Source organism: Geotrypetes seraphini, chromosome 6 (genome assembly GCF_902459505.1).
Source record: "Geotrypetes seraphini chromosome 6, aGeoSer1.1, whole genome shotgun sequence".
NCBI classification, from domain to species: Eukaryota; Metazoa; Chordata; class Amphibia; order Gymnophiona; family Dermophiidae; genus Geotrypetes; species Geotrypetes seraphini.
The window spans coordinates 256,191,587-256,208,094 of NC_047089.1; the positions used below are offsets into that span (position 1 = coordinate 256,191,587).

The window sequence follows — 16,508 nt, forward strand, 5'->3', positions numbered from 1 at the left end:
TTCTGGAGAAATTTAAATGATAGAAATAGAACAAAACAAAGACAAAAGGCAAAACAATAGATAAGATTAAAGATAAATCATAAGCTGGAAAGAAAAATAAAATAAAACTTTGTCTTCAATCCACGGTTTCAGCGTCAGTGATGAAGTGGAGCAAGTAAGTTTAGGAGGAGCGATTGACGTTTCCAGAAAGGGCTTCTTCAGGGAAGAGACTTGGCAGACAGTCCCAGGATGCCTATGTCTCCTCCCCTGCGATGTTCTCCCATCCATGCATTCCCTCCCAGACACACTGCCCGTGCCCCAGCCGCTCCAAGGAGGCTGCCCCAGATGAGGCCCACGGTGAATGCAGGATTCTCTCCTCTGCGGGAAAGCCGCCCGGAGCCGACAGTCGATCTTCTTAGCGGATTGCATGGGGGGAAGAGTTCACACTCTTGGTAGGATCGGGTCTGTGTGCTCTCGGTGGTTGTGGCTGGTCTCGTTGCTGCTTAGGTGTAAAAGCAGTTGATCTCCACTGCTGCTGATATTTAAAAGCAGGCAGATTGATCTCTCCAATGGACTGCAGGGGGAGGAGTTCACACTCCTGGCAGGATCGGGTCTGTGGGCTCTTGGTGGTTGCGGTAGGTCTTGCTGCTGCTTGTATGTAAAAGCAGTTGTTTTTCTACTGCTGCTGATATTTAAAGCAGGTAGATTGATCTCTTAAACGGGATATAGGGGGAGGAGCTCACATGCCTGGTTGGATCGGGGCAAGGGCTCCTATTATAGGCTGCTTAGGTGTAAAAGCAGTTGATCTCCTACTTCTGATAATATTTAAAAGCAAGCATATTGATTTTTCCAATGGAATGCTGGGGGAAGAGCTTACTTGTTTGGCTGGATCAGGGCAAAGGGCTCTCGGTAGTGGTGGCTGGTCCTGTTGCTGCTTAGGTGTAAAAAACAGTTGATCTTCCTAGTGGACTGCAGGGGGAGGTGGAGCTCACACTCTTGGCTGGATCGGGTCTGTGTGCTCTTGGTAGTTGCGGATAGTTCCGCTGCTGCTGAGGTGTAAAAGCAGTTGATTTCCCACTGTTGCTGATATTTAAAAGCAGGTAGATTGATCTCTCCAATGGACTGCAGAGGGAGGAGCTCACATGCCTGGCTGGATCGGTCCTGCTGCTGCTTAGTTGTAAAAGCAGTTGATTTTCCTAGCGAACTGCAGGGAGGGTGGAGCTCATATTTTTGCAGGACCGGGACTGTGGGTTTTTGGTGGGTTGGTCCCGTTGCTGCTTAGGTGTAAAAGCAATTGATCTCCCACTGCTGCTGATATTTAAAAGCAGGCAGATTGTCCAGGGAGAGGAGCTCTGCACTCAAACTGCCATCCTCCTCGCCTCCAAGTTCCGGAAGAAGCCTATAAGAAGGCCACACAAGGGAATTATTTGCCATTGTGAAACAAGTGAAAAAGCCTTTCTCAGCATGCCAATCAACCATCAAAAACTATGATTGGAATGAAATTAGTGATCATCAGGGCATCAAGCAGAGATGGAAAGAATACGCAGAGGAATTATATGTCAACACCAACTACCCTGAAGAGCTTGGGGGTCAAGAGGAAGCAGAACCAGACCTATTGGAAAGTGAAGTGGATTGGGTGCTGAGGCAGCTATCAAACAAAAAAGCACCTGGTATTGATGGAATCCCTGAAGAGCTGCTCAAACCAGTCTCAAGAGCCACACTGACAACACTATACCAGAAGATCTGGAGGACCTGCACATGGCCAAAGGACTGGCAAAGATCAATTTTTATCCCACTGCTGAAGAGAGGTGATGCTAGGGACTGTACCAACTATAGAACAATCACCCTGAATCCCCATGCCAGCAAGATGCTTTTAAAGACCATCCAGAGGCGCTTGGGCAACATTCTCAATCAAAAACTTCCTGATGCCCAAATTGGATTCCATAAGGGCAGAGGGACCCATGATCACATCACTAACTTGAAGTGGATCATAGAAAAGGCGAAGGAGTACCAGAAGAAGCTTTACCTGTGCTTCATTGATTATACCAAGTCTTTTGACTGTGTTGAACATGACAAGCTTTGGGAAGCACTGAGTGAGGTAGGAGCCCAGCGCACCTGATCAGGTTGATCAGATCGCTCTATTATGATCAAGAAGCTACAGCACAAACCAGGTATGGAGATACAGAATGGTTCAAGATCAAAAAGGGTAAAAGGCAAGGATGCATCCTCTCTCCTTTTCTTTTCAGCCTCTATGCAGAAGTAATCATGAGGAAGCTGGATTTAGATGATTCAAGTGTTGGGGTGAAAATAGGCAGAAGAACCATCATCAGTCTTAGATACACAGATGAAGATACCCTGCTGGCAGAGAGTGAGAAAGAAGGACCTCAAGAAGTTGATCCTGAAGCTGAAAGAAGAAAGCAAAAAGATGGGACTTTATTTGAGCATCAAGAAGACCAAAATCATGACCACTGCCAATAAGAAAGTCCACATAAAGATCAACCATGAAGAAATAGAAGTGGTTGACATCTTCATTTTCCTTGGGTCCCTCATTGATCACAGTGGTGGTTCGACAACAGAAATCAAGTGTTAATTAGCACTGGGGCATGCAGCCATGCTGAGCATGTACCACATATGGAAGTGCAAGGACATCTGTCACCATCAAACAAAGACTGATTGCTTCCATTGTGTTCCCAATTGCAAATATGGCTGCGAGACATGGACACTCCAAAAAGCAGATAGAGGAAAAATTGATGCTTCGAGCTGTGGTGCTGGAGAAGACTTCTATGAATCCCATGGGCAGCTAGGATTGTCAATAATGATGTTCTTGATCATATAAACGCAGAGTTGTCCTTGGAAGGCAAGATTACCAGACAGAAGCTAACCTATTTTGGACATGTGATGAGGGCAAATTCAATAGAAAAGGAGGTGCTACTTGGAATAGTCAATGTTTAAAGGAAGCAGGGGAGACCAAGGGCCGATTGGCTGGATACCATCAAGAATGATACAGGAATAAGAACATAAGCATAGCCTTACTGGGTCAGACCCATTGGTCTATCAACCCAGTAGCCCATTCTCACGGTGGCCAAGACAGGTCTCTAGTACCTGTTCAAAACCCATTGAAAGAAGCTGTGGAAAGCAGGGAAGCATGGCGAGGACTGGTCTACAGAGTATCCAAGGGTCAGACACGACTGAATGGATAGTAGTAGGTTTAGTAATAATTAGCAACAAGATGAAAATTAAGTATAGAGCAGTTCAGCTCCATTAGCTATGAAACGACTGTTGCTCTTCCCCAAGCAACTATGGGGAAGGTAACCTAAATTATGCAGGAGCTGCTTTCTTAAACTTACTGGGTAAACTGGATGGGTCTCATAATGGAGGTCATTCAGTGTTATAAGCAATTTATATAGTTAATTCCAGGGTGACTTGCATAAATCATAATAGCTTAAAACATGTAGTTATTGACCCTAAAATATCTGGCCAAAAATGACCTATTTAGAAAGACTAGAAGATATTCCAGGGGAAGGGCTAAAAGGTGGATGGGATAGTGTCAGTATACCAAAAAAACTCTGTGGAGTGACGATGTTCCTAAATGGACTTTATTTGAAAGTGTCAAAGTTCCAAAGGTATACTGAAATCATCCACATAAAATAATTCCATCCACATAAGAGCCTTAAAGGACCTAGTCCGCTAGGGATACAGGACCTAACACGGTCTGCGTTTTGACAAAAAGTCTTCTTCAGGGGTCCCTGGGGGTCCTATAAAGGTGAGTACGTAGGAAACAATTGTGTGGTGAGCCGGAAGTGAGACACTGCTTGCATTTGCAATGGAAAGGGATCAAATGCAAGCAGTGTCTCACTTCCGGCTCACCACACAATTGTTTCCCACGTATTCACCTTTATAGAACCCTCAGGGACCCCTGAAGAAGACTTTTTGTCGAAACGCGGACCATGTTGGGTCCTGTATCCCTAGTGGACTATGTCCTTTAAGGCTCTTATGTGGATGAATTATTTTTATGTGGATGGAATTTTTTTATGTGGCTGATTTCGGTGTACCTTTGGAACTTTGACACTTTCAAATAAAGTCCATTTAGGAACATCGTCACTCCACAGAGTTTTTTTGGTTTTCTCTGGATTTTCTTCTTTGTGGATATTTCGGGGTCAATTCCTTTTGTATTTTTATAGTGTCAGTATATACAACAGGGTCTGATTATAGTTGCCTTATGTAAGTTTTCTAAATGTAGGACCTTTTTCAACAATTCCTCTTAAATGGAAAAGTCTGCAGAAAATTGCCTTTAGGTTACCAAATAAGTCATTTATTCATCTTTAAGAAGAGAATGGCCTGATGAATAAGGCGGCATTTACATTAGAGAAAAAAATATATTTGTAAATGTATTGTAAATAATAATAGCAGCAGGGATTCATTCACACCACAATGACAAAAAAGAACAGTTGACAAAATCATAAAAAAACGGAGAAAAAATAAACCTCAATTGTGGGCTGCCGGGACTACACAAGTGCCCTAAGCCCCCCACATCATCACGGGTTTATAAAAATACTCCGTACAAATATAAATCACTTTCATACTTTGAAGTATAATCTCAAAGGATTTTCAAAAGATAAATATCAGAAGTTTCAAAATCTTTAGTGATTTAAATGACAACGTCCAAAAATGTCTTATAAACAAGTGATTAAGTCCCAAACTCACTATACTGTGGCAATCAGCTCAGCTGTAAGCAATTCAAAATGGTTACGTAGCGTAGCTGTAAAACCCGAATATCAAAATCTATAGAAAAATCTATCACTCATCTGAAGGTGAAATCATTCTTCGTCCCGACAGAAAAGACTTTCTGTTTCGCTTGAAAACAGGCTACTTCAGGAGATCCATATTAAATAGGTTACTTCCACGCTTCTCAGCAACATAACGGAAGGCTGGCTTCTCTCAAAATGGACCTGGGACTGCGAGACGCGCCCGACTCGTTCAAAAAACAGGAAGGAGCCGGGCGTCATGACATCATCACACAAACGTGATGTGTAATAGGCTAAACACCAGAACATAAAACATTACACAAAATCAAGCAAATCTGGATGAAAAACAAACTGCATTCTCACAAAAAAGGTTGCCATTCATACGTTGAGTTTAAACCCTGCGGTTCTATGGTATGTAAACGATTTATCCATTGTTGTTCTTTCTGCCATAACAACTTTCTTATGTCTCCTCCTCTTAAAGATGAAACAACTTTCTCAATAACCCAACATTTCAGATTTTCGAATTTATGTTCAAAGTCTAAACAATGAGCCACTATCGGAGCTGTAACTTTACGTGTGTTCAAGCAGCTTTTATGCTCTGTTAGTACAGGGAATGGGACTGATGTACCGCCTTCCTAGGGTTACAATGAAAGCGGTTTACATATTACAGTGGTGCCTCACACAACGAACTTAATCCGTTCCAGGAGCAAGTTTGTTATGTGAAACGTTCGTTGTGTGAAACGCGTTTTCCCATAAGAATACATGTAAAACAAAATAATTCGTTCTGCAGCCCTGTTTTCCCATAAGAATACATGTAAAACAAAATAATTCGTTCTGCAGCCCTACATTTCCCTCCCTCCACCTCACCTTATATGCAGAGTTTGCCAGCTTTCTTTTTCACCCAGCCGCACGCTTTCAAAAAGCTGTGCACGCGCAGCTGCTGAAGTTGATCAATGTTCTCCTCTCCTGCAACTTCCGGTTTCCGGTTGCGTCAGAGGAGAAGATTGAACAACAGAGCATGCGCGCATGTGCTGCTCTTTGAAAGTGTGTGGCTGGCCGAAAAAGAAAGCCGGAAAACTCGGCATCTAAGGTAAGGTGGAGGGAGATGATGGAACACTGCATTCAGACAGGAGGGTGCTGCTGTTCCCGGCTCACATTAGGAAGCGGCGAGAGTAGTTCCGCCCCCCCCCGGGCCCCTCGGGCGACTTCGTTGTGTGAAACGAAGTTCGTTATAGGGAGCAAGACAAAAAGTTCGTTAAGCGCAGCGTTCGCTGTACGAGGCGTCCGTTATGCGAGGCACCACTGTATATAGAGCTACTTAATTTACTACCACGATAACTTGATGATGTTCATCAAGCCACTAGGACTTGAACACGAGTTGACGGCAACTAACACACACTTATTTTGCACTTGAGGCAATGAAGGGTTAAGTGACCTGCCCATAGTTACAAGGGGCTGAAGTGGGAATCAAACCAAGTTCCCCAGGTTCACAAATCACTGCATTAACCACTAGGCTACTTCTTCACTCCAGTTTTGCTATTCCAATGAAATGAGTAGTGGAAATGCTTTGTAAAATTTTACATGCGGTAGGACAGTTGGATTTTATGTGACTATGAATTATTGTTTTATAGAAAACTGTTGACTTATCCAAAGATGACTTACTGGGTGATATATTGCAAGATTTGAATAATGCTGAGGTACGTTTGTCTTTATATTTCTGAGTGCCACCCTTAAGCTGAAAGCACAATCTGTACTATCTAAAATTTACAGCAGAAAACAGTTTGTACCTCTTTCAAGGGCAAAGTGTTTTAAAAACAGCACTACATCCTTTAAATACCTTCAAGATCTTTCTTTTCTTTTAGAATGACTTTTTCTATCCTTTCTTTTAAACCTTAGCATAGTGTTACCTTAACTGTGGGTTATGACTTCAAATGGGCTCTCCAAAATCTACCCTCTGCTTTAGTTGGCCCACTGAGAGATATTATAATTCGACCTTGGCATGTTTGATGGGAGGTGTAGATGATTTGACTAAATTTTGGAAATAGAACAAACTTGAGCAAGTAGGTGGCACAACTTTTACTCATATCTGTTACTGAAAGATATGTTCTTGTATAGCGACTCCATTGTTCAAGTAAGTAAAGTTTGTAGATTAATCTTTTTTTTCCCAATGCTGCATTTGTTTATTCATAGGTGTAAGATTTTGTTTAAGATTTTTTACTCTGCAAATTGCAAAATGGAATTGCTTCAGTATTTAGAATATTTGGGAGCTACATATATTACACATTATTTATTTAATTTGTTTTCTATCTCGTTTTCCCCAAAAATCTCAGAATGAGTTACAGGTTAAACCTACATAATATACAGTTAATAGGTTACAATTTGTCATATTTACAGTACACTATCGATAAGTTTTTATCCTAACTCGACTCGTACTAGGGATCTGTGGTATGGCAGGCTAGCCTGGCTTGTGAGGAGCAATTAGCACACAAACACCTTTCCTAGAAACTTTGCTTTATTGTTTGCCTCACACCAACTGTGGCTTACCTCAGCCAGCTACTACAGACTTCAGTCTGTTTTCCCAAAGCCTGCCTCTGCCTATGTTTAGGGAAAACTTGAGAGTTCCACTTTCTCCCTTGGGGACCTCTCTAGAATGAACCCATCCTGTGTAGAAATGCCTCTCTCTTGTGACTCGGCACTGAGCCCCAAAGTTCAGGGTATTCTGAGACATGTACTCCATTCTCTTTTTGATTAGTGTCCTTTGATGCCCGGGGGTATTATATTTGCATGGGGGAGGGAAAAGTCTCTTAATCTGTCACAGGATTTCAGTTTTCTCCCCAGGGCCTTTTAGCCGGGCGCACCTCCCGGCTAATTTAGATGACCACCTGGCGAATCCTTCTGCTGCCGCCGATGCTCCTTCCCGGGCTGACTCTCCACTGAAAATTTTGTTTGACGCCTGCCTTGTTTTTTTGCCTGCATGCTTTTACTTGCTTCGGGCCTTCCTCGTTGCCAGATCCTGCCTATTTTCTGTTTCCGTGAAGGCAGGACCCGGCAGTGAGGAAGGCCTGAAGCAAGTAAAAGCAGTAAGTTGTAAGCTTCCCTCCGGGGCTCTAACATGTGCGTGCCGGCTTCCCTTCTCTTCCCTCCCCCCCCTACGGGACGCAACTTTCGGTTTCGAAGAGAAGGGAAGCCCCGGAGGGAAGCTTATAACTTACTGCTTTTACTTGCTTCGGGCCTTCCTCGCTGCCGGGTCCTGCCTTCGCGGAAACAGAAAGTAGGCAGGACCCGGCAACGAGGAAGGCCCGAAGCAAGTTTTCCCCTGTAGCGTGGGAGTTTGCGCGTGCTAAAAATGTTAGCACACCTTAGTAAAAGAAGGGGTTAATTTTCCCCACCACCAAATTTCCCCATTCCGCCCCATGCGGCTACTTTTTCATGCCACCCGGCTGGAAAAAATTTCTGGGGAGAACACTGGGATCTAATACCAATCCTTCCAGATCTATCCCTCTCCCCCTCCTTTTATGTGTTCAGTATGAAAGTGTTTCAGCATTTCTGAAGCTCATCAAAAGTAGTAAATGTTTATATCCATAGCAGAGATTTAAACATTGGTAGTAAATACCATATTTCATTTCACTAATGAGTACATTTCAGTGCTTTTGCATTGGTGTGAACAAGATCGTCACGAACTGGGACTGGCCTCCAGCTATGAACAGATCAAATGTTACATGATACACTTATTGCAATGTTTGAAGGCCTTAGGTCCACTATAGTATTCCTATTTTGTTATTTCACCTCTACAGTGCACAGAGGAGCATAAAATCACAATTTACATAAGGCTTTAACTTCTGAGCACTGTGTCTGCCTTTGCTTGTCTGGTGCCAGTAAAAATAGTAACCTGAATTTTCTCCCCTCTGAAGATGCCTCAGCTGGCTCCACCACCAGTTATAATGTTGAAGAAGCGGAGACCAGCTGGAGTTGCATTGAATCCTTTCTCCGTGCAGTCTCCACTTCCCAAGGTAATCACGTTTCATCTCTCATCTAAAGCAGTTTACCTCACCAAGTGTAAACCTGAACCTCTACCTCCTCTGCTGGTTTTATTCATCTTAGCTGTCACTTTGTCTGTTAAATAAGTGTAAATTTGCACAACTTGGCTTTAAAATCTTGGATCCCTTTCGCTGTTTGTAGATCCTTCTAGTTTTATTTTCCTTGTACTTTTTAATAGAACACAATGGAAAACTAATATATGATACTGGTGGTATATTGGCCATTATAATAAACAAGGTTTAACCAAAGAGAAAGAAGTTTATGGGGATTTATAAGGGATCCTCATAGGTAAGCTGCAAATTCTTTACACAGGGAAAAGACAATTTGATGATTAACATTTGTTTATGTTGTGTTTTTTATAATTTGAAACCATACTACTTTGAAATATTACATCAAAATATTTCAGCAGGGCTATGGAGTTGGAGTCGGAAGCAATTTTGGGTGGAGTAGGAGTCAATTAAAATGTACTGACTCCATTTTCAAAATTAAAACTTGCAACATTATAATATATGGTAAATTTATCATTTCATACTTTATATTGTATATACATACATACATACATACACACATCTATTTGTCTAGATCTAAAGTACAAATTAATAGAATTTACATTTACCAGCACTTTAGATCCAGAACAAAAAATGTAAATCTTAATATGCTGTAAGTTGGAGTCTGAGTTGGACAATAGTAGAGAATGACACAGGGAAAAAATTGTCCCTGTCTCCATCCCATTCCCGCAAATCTACAGAGAAGATTGTTCTTTAAGTAGGAGTTAACCAAAGTGGATGGGATTGGGGAAGCGAGGTGAAGAGGTAAGGAGAAAAGGTAGGGGAGATTGATAGGGAAGAGTCAAAAGGGGATAGCGATTCAAATATTCTTAATCTATCCTCTTTCCCATTGTCTTCTCCCTATTATCTCTTCACCATTTCCCAGCGTCTTCTCCCCACTCTCTCTTCCCCATTTCCCAGCGTCTTCTCCCCACTCTCTTCCCCATTTCCCAGTGTCTCTCCCCACTCTCTCTTCCCCATTTCCCAGTGTCTTCGTCCTCTCTCTTCCTCAGTTCACTTCATGCTGCTTCAGCGTCGTCTCCTCTTCTTTCCCCCCAGCACCCTTTGCGCGGTCCAGCAGCTCCCTCCCTCTGGCTAGCTGTGCATCTCCCTCCCTCCCTTCCCCTTCCCTTCTCTTCGTGGCGATTTCTATAAGGCTATGCGTTGTATTGCAGCCGGAGCCTTGAAGTCGCATTGCATTGGCTGCTAGAAAAGTCTCCTCCGATGCAACTGGAAACAGGAAGATGCGTCAGAGGAGACTTTTCCAGCAGCCAAACGCAACACGATTTCAAGGCTCTGGCTGCAATACAATGCATAGCCTTATAGAAATTGCCACGAAGAGAAGGCAAGTGAAAGGGAGAGAGGGAGGGGGGGCTGCTGGACCGCACGCTTGTTCACCACGCATGCTCACTTCTTTAACTGCAGAGGCAAGGCCACCACATTATGGGGCGATGAATGGCCTTGTCCCCGTACTCGTAGTGACCTTTTTTTTTTTGTCGCCATTCAGCAGGTTACCTGCGGCTAGCCTTGGATAACAACCACCATGTCATTCTCTAGACCAGTGTTTTTTCAACCTTTTTACACCTATGGACCGGCAGAAATAAAAGAATTGTTCTGTGGACCGACATCGGTCCTTGGACCGACAGTTGAAGAACACTGGGCTAAGTCGTGGGCCAGACCCTGCCCATCTCTACCCAATCTCCACCCCAGACCCCACTCCCATAATAGTACTAATTGCAACTTGCACGTCCTGGAAGCCTTCCCTCTGACGTACATGGGAAGGGAGATGGAGCTGGCAACACTTGACTCCAAACCTGGCGTATATGTATTTAGGTAACAGAGCTAGAGGTTATGCTGTCATGATGGACTACATTTTTCTGTGGTGGAGAAAAAGATCAGTACATGGGCAGGTGCTTAAACTAGAGGAAAGGAATGGCAAACATTACTGTAAGTCACTCCGAACATGAACAGTATAGGAATGGAGGTGACCAAAGCAAAAAGTTGACAAGTACAAGCAAACTATGTAAATATTGACAGAAGGCTATGAACCAAAACGCCTGATCCAGAAGCCCTAAAAATAAATATGGACTTGGCCATTGTGACCATTATGGAAGTTTCACGAGTGGGATATAGAGATGGAGAATCTCTTGGGTGGCTTGCGCAGCCTGTCTGGAATTCCATTCCTCCCTGGCAGGACCCAGTATTTTCTCACTCTTCGGGCTGTGGGCAGCATGAATGAAGTAAACACGCTGCCTTCAGCAGCTCCAGAAGCATTCCCTCTGCAGGAAGCTTTAGCTGAAGATGGCACCAGCCCACTAACACCAAGAGCGGAAGCCATTCAGGTAGCACCTTTTACCTGCTCAGGGCCAGGAAATCTTGTGAGGCTGAGGCTCCAAACAGCTCTGACATGAGGAAAGCTTGAGAAATGCTATTTGCAAATTTCTGCTTTCTGCTGGAGGATAGGAAGAGACCTCTTTGGGTGCTGGTGTCTATGGTCTGTTCCCACACTTCTTTCTGTTGGGGGTTGACGGACAAAAACCACTAAATTAGCACATTTTATATGACTTAGGCACATGCTTATTGTACTTTGCCTTAGAGATGATCATGTTCTACTTCTGGAAGTGAACATCAGAGAATGGATTCCCTTTATTACCATCTATCAAGTACTTCCAAAAGATTAAACTTGCTCACTGTTGAATATAGAATACTGGTTGATTATTCTGTATCAGCATGGTACTTCTTAGGCATTCATGACTGATTGAATATTTCTAGGTAACAAAACCTGCAGTGATGAGAGCCCCACGTACCAGTGTCAAAATGGAGACTTCTTCCTTTGCACCAGTTACAAAGGAAACAGCTAGTCAGAGAACAATTAAGGAAGAAGCCAATGAAGCAGAACATAGAGACCCTATGGAGGTGAAAGTAATGGTAGCTGAAGCAGGTATGTGTGTGTTATTTTTCAAACTGCATCCATCAAGGGGAGATTGCTGTAAACTTGGTAGTATACATACTAACAGCTCACACACTTTGCTTTACTGGCTATCTGTGCTGCTTTTTACAGTTGCAAAAACTTACATTTTGGGGGGAAATGGTGGTGGTTCCTGTTTGCCTATGTCACCTTTGATTCTGTGAACCAGCAGAAATCATTTTAGCAGTGAGATCACAAAGCATTTCTCTTCGTGACCTGCGTTTATTGCATTGAACCAACATGAAAGATGTTAATCCTTCACTTAAGCATATATGAATTGTCATACTGGGACACACCGAAGGCCCATCAAGCCCAGTATCCTGTTTCCAACAGTGGCCAACCTAGGACCCAAGTACCTAGCTAGATCCCAAGTAGTAAAACAGATTTTATGCTGCTTATCCTAGGAATAGGCAACTCAATAATGGCCTATGGACTTCTCTTTTAGGAAATTATTCAAATCTTTTTTAAACCCCGCTAAGCTAACTGATTCCACAACATTCTCTGGCAATGAATTCCAGAGTTTAATTACATATTGTGTGATGGGACAGAAGTTTCACCTATCCTCATCCCCATAATTAATCTCCACCATCCCCATACCTATAGGAGTCTATACTATTATTTACTTTCTCGCAGCCCTCTGTTTCCTCCCAATCCTAACAGCCTCCCTTGTTTTTGGTGATGGCATACACTATTCAACCAATGACTGTTCCAGCTGCCTCTCTAGGCATTCCAAGCCTCATTCTGGAGACACCAGAGATTTTGATTACACTCCTTTGAAAATCCTGTGGCAACCTCTTTCATACCCTTGGGATTCCCGTAATCCCTCTTCCCATGCAACTGTTGAACTTAAGTGGCCAACCTGTGAAACGTGTAGGGGCTTCATAGTTGATTAGTTCTTACAATGTAGCTCATGATATGAATGAAGAAAGGCAGCAGTGATGACCAAGAAGAGGAATGACAAATGATCAGGAGTCTACCAGGATTCAGGTTTCATGTGACATCAATAGGTTGAATCACAAATGCAAGATGACCTGACGTGGCTGCGTTTTGGTGTAATCTGCCTGGGTCAGAAGTCAATAATTATAATTTCCAAGAAACATATGCACTGATTTGTGGTTATCCTTTGTCTTTTCTTAAAGCACCATTTTATTGCCCCCAAGCATATGTAATTTCTATTCAAAATGCAGCAAAGCTGGGTAATCTTCAATTTATGATTCTACCTATTGATGTCGCAATAAAACTGGAATCCTGATGGACTCCTGAGTTGTTTATCATTCTTCCTCTTGGTTGCTGCTTCTGCTGCTTTTCTTTCTCTCTGTTTCTTCAGACAGTATCTCGTGATATTAACATATGTTCCAGATAAAGGAAATTTTAAGAGGTTTCAGGAGTTTTGGGAGCCATTAGCAAAATATTGTAATGTTTAAATAGTGTTTTTCCCTTTAAATATGCACATCCGGATGGGGGGAGGTAGGGGGGAATTTTGAATATGGGGTAATTATAGATATTTATGTATGGATGTTGTGATTGTTTAGGGGGGAAGGGGATATAATTCTGAAATGGATATTATAAGACTATTAAGTGTGGAATTTGGATATAAAATGTTTGTGTTTACTGTGATACGTATTGTAAGTAATGAAAATAATAAAGAATTGGAAAAAAAAAAATAAACTCCAGATTATTAGTAACATAGTAACATAGTAGATGATGGCAGATAAAGACCCGAATGGTCCATCCAGTCTGCCCAACCTGATTCAATTTAATTTTTTTTTTAATTTTTTTCTTCTTAGCTATTTCTGGGCAAGAATCCAGAACTACATATTGATGATTTTGTCTCAATATGAGAAGGAGAATATATTTTACTGTGCTGACCTCAGACTGCCTCTTCAAATATCCTGATTGACATTTTTGTTTGTAGCAGGGTGTCGGTAGTCAGTTTAAAATTCTGTGTATACAAAATTTGGTACAAGATATTTTTCCTTTTTGGCATTTTATCATGACTAAATATTGCTGAAAGAAAGCTTTTTCTGAAGAAAACAATTTGGCATTCTTAAAGATGCTTTAGGTAGATAGGTAATAGGAGAACCATAGTCATCCTAATGTGGTCTAGAAAGAAGTGGAGAAAGTAATACATTTACAAGCTTGCAAGGAAATAGGTAAAAGAAAAACTGTATTTAAAAATAATAAAACCCTTACCGCACATGCACAGTAGAAAATCTGTGATCCCTGCGTCTGTGGGATGTGACTCCGTGCCAAATTTGATTTCCTTCACATGGGGTGGCTTGCGGCACGTGCGGGTGGAGTCTGGCGGTTTGATTTGCCGATAGCCTAGGGCCTTCCTCGCTGCTGGGTTCTGCTCCTGCCTTCACCCAAAAAGAAAGTAGGACCGAAGCAAGCAGGAGCAGCGACCTACCACTGCCGACCGCTGTGTGAGACCTGGGAGGGGGGATGAGAGGTCCACCTGCTGTAACCGCTCCTCAGTGTTCCCGCTAAGCTGTGCTGGCGTGCGCTGGCGCACAAAATATTACATCGCAGCGCACAAGTTTCTCGTCACAGCGCACACACGCGTCGCAAAGGTAAGGGGAGGCTGGGGGAGGAATCGGACGTCGGGGTGGGGGTGCGAGGGTTCACGGAAGTTTCGCCCCCCACATTTCGCCCCCAGCAATTCGCCCCTCACATTTCATCCCCCACATTTCGCCCCCAGGTATGTTTCGCCCCCGGTGGTGTGGCTGCCGCCGTCTCATCTGCTCAGCGTGGCTGGAGTCCTTCCCCTCCCTGGGCGGCCCGGCTGTGTGGGAGGGGGGATTGGGGTTTGGTTTCCGACCCTGGCGGCCGCGTCGCTGTCTTCCCCTCCCAGGCGGCCCGGCTGTGTGGGAGGGGGGATTGGGGTTTCCGACCCTGGGCGGCCCGGCTGTGTGGGAGGGGGGATTGGGGTTTCCGACCCTGGCGGCCGCGTCGCTGTCTTCCCCTCCCTGGGCGGCCCGGCTGTGTGGGAGGGGGGATTGGGGATTCCGACCCTGGCCCGGCTGTGTGGGAGGGGGGATTGGGGTTTCCGACCCTGGCCCGGCTGTGTGGGAGGGGGGATTGGGGTTTCCGACCCTGGCCCGGCTGTGTGGGAGGGGGGATTGGGGTTTCCGACCCTGGCGGCCGCGTCGCTGTCTTCCCCTCCCTGGGCGGCCCGGCTGTGTGGGAGGGGGGATTGGGGTTTCCGACCCTGGCGGCCGCGTCGCTGTCTTCCCCTCCCTGGGCGGCCCGGCTGTGTGGGAGGGGGGATTGGGGTTTCCGACCCTGGCCCGGCTGTGTGGGAGGGGGGATTGGGGTTTCCGACCCTGGCCCGGCTGTGTGGGAGGGGGGATTGGGGTTTCCGACCCTGGCCTGGCTGTGTGGGAGGGGGGATTGGGGTTTCCGACCCTGGCGGCCGCGTCGCTGTCTTCCCCTCCCTGGGCGGCCCGGCTGTGTGGGAGGGGGGATTGGGGTTTCCGACCCTGGCGGCCGCGTCGCTGTCTTCCCCTCCCTGGGCGGCCCGGCTGTGTGGGAGGGGGGATTGGGGTTTCCGACCCTGGCGGCCGCGTCGCTGTCTCCCAGCCGCCCTGCTCCGGCCCCGGGCAGGGCGCGATGCACTGGAGAGCCGGGGAGCCAGAGAGAGAGTTGGGGGAGGCAGAGAGCAGGTTGATTTCAGGGCTGCAGGGCTCAGGGGCGAAATGTGGGGGGCGAAATGTGAGGGGCGAATTGCTGGGGGCGAAATGTGGGGGGCGAACCTTCCGGATCCCGGGTGCGAGCATGAAGTCACCCACCGTACCACTCGATTCGGGTAAGCGCAGGTATCGGTGGGTGGCTTATTTGCGGGGGTGCCTTATTTTATATTTTTGTCTAAAAAGGGGGGGCTGTCTTATTTGATGGCCCTGCCTTATCATCGGGGAAACACGGTACTACTACTAGTAAATTAGTAATGCGCTACAAAACTGAGGCCGCACGAGCGCCATTGTTTATCTATACATGCATGAAGCAAGTTCTTTTCAAGTTTCGATCGTTTGAAGCGTGTGCATAAACTTTCTTTTGCGATCTTCCATAGATTCAGTCAAATAATTTTTACATCCATTCGAAAATGTCGAAGCGTAAAGAGAATGAAGAGTTTGGTAGCAGCACAAAGAAAAAGCGCAGCCAATTTAAGAAGGAATGGCTGACCGAGTTTTTGGTTGACACCACGTTGCCGCACGCGAGTGGACGGAAAACAGTGGCGATGAAAGAAATATTCGAATATAGCGACACGGACAACGCATTAATTTGCTCCCTATGCCGAAAAGCAGGTGTTAACGGAGAATGGAGCACAGGGAAGACTTGGTCTGAGTGGAAAATTGATTATTTAAAGCGTCATCTGAATCATAATTCTCATTTAGAAGCGGTTCAAAAGCTTCACAATCAAAGCCGAGGTTTTCTAATGAATTTCTTGAAAGAAACTCCCGATAGTCGGAACAACAGAATCGAATACGCACAGAGATATAAATCAAGTCCAGAGGAAGTTAACATTTTAATTGATAATATATTGCTAGCGGTAAAGTTGAATTCGTCCATGCTATCCGTCCAGGAAATTCACAATCACATGGCTAAATACGTAAAAATACCTGATAGCTGGAGAAGCAAAAACTATGCTTTCGAGTTCCTTGACTGCATAAATGCCATTGTTAAACGGGAAACATTTACAGAAATCCGGAGGTCTCCTTTTCATACCCTAAT

The 16,508-nt window shown here is 44.6% G+C and overlaps 1 protein-coding gene across 4 annotated transcripts in view; it reads left to right on the forward strand.

The window, feature by feature from the left end:
- The window catches only part of POLA1 (DNA polymerase alpha 1, catalytic subunit), an 874,681-nt gene that overhangs the window by 43,845 nt on the left and 814,328 nt on the right, over window positions 1-16,508 (forward strand). For all 4 annotated transcript variants that reach the window (XM_033948024.1, XM_033948022.1, XM_033948023.1 and 1 more), the window contains exons 6-8: window positions 6,356-6,421; window positions 8,636-8,734; window positions 11,582-11,750. In XM_033948024.1, the coding sequence (XP_033803915.1) occupies window positions 6,356-6,421; window positions 8,636-8,734; window positions 11,582-11,750 (334 nt within the window). The remainder of the gene's footprint in view (window positions 1-6,355; window positions 6,422-8,635; window positions 8,735-11,581; window positions 11,751-16,508) is intronic.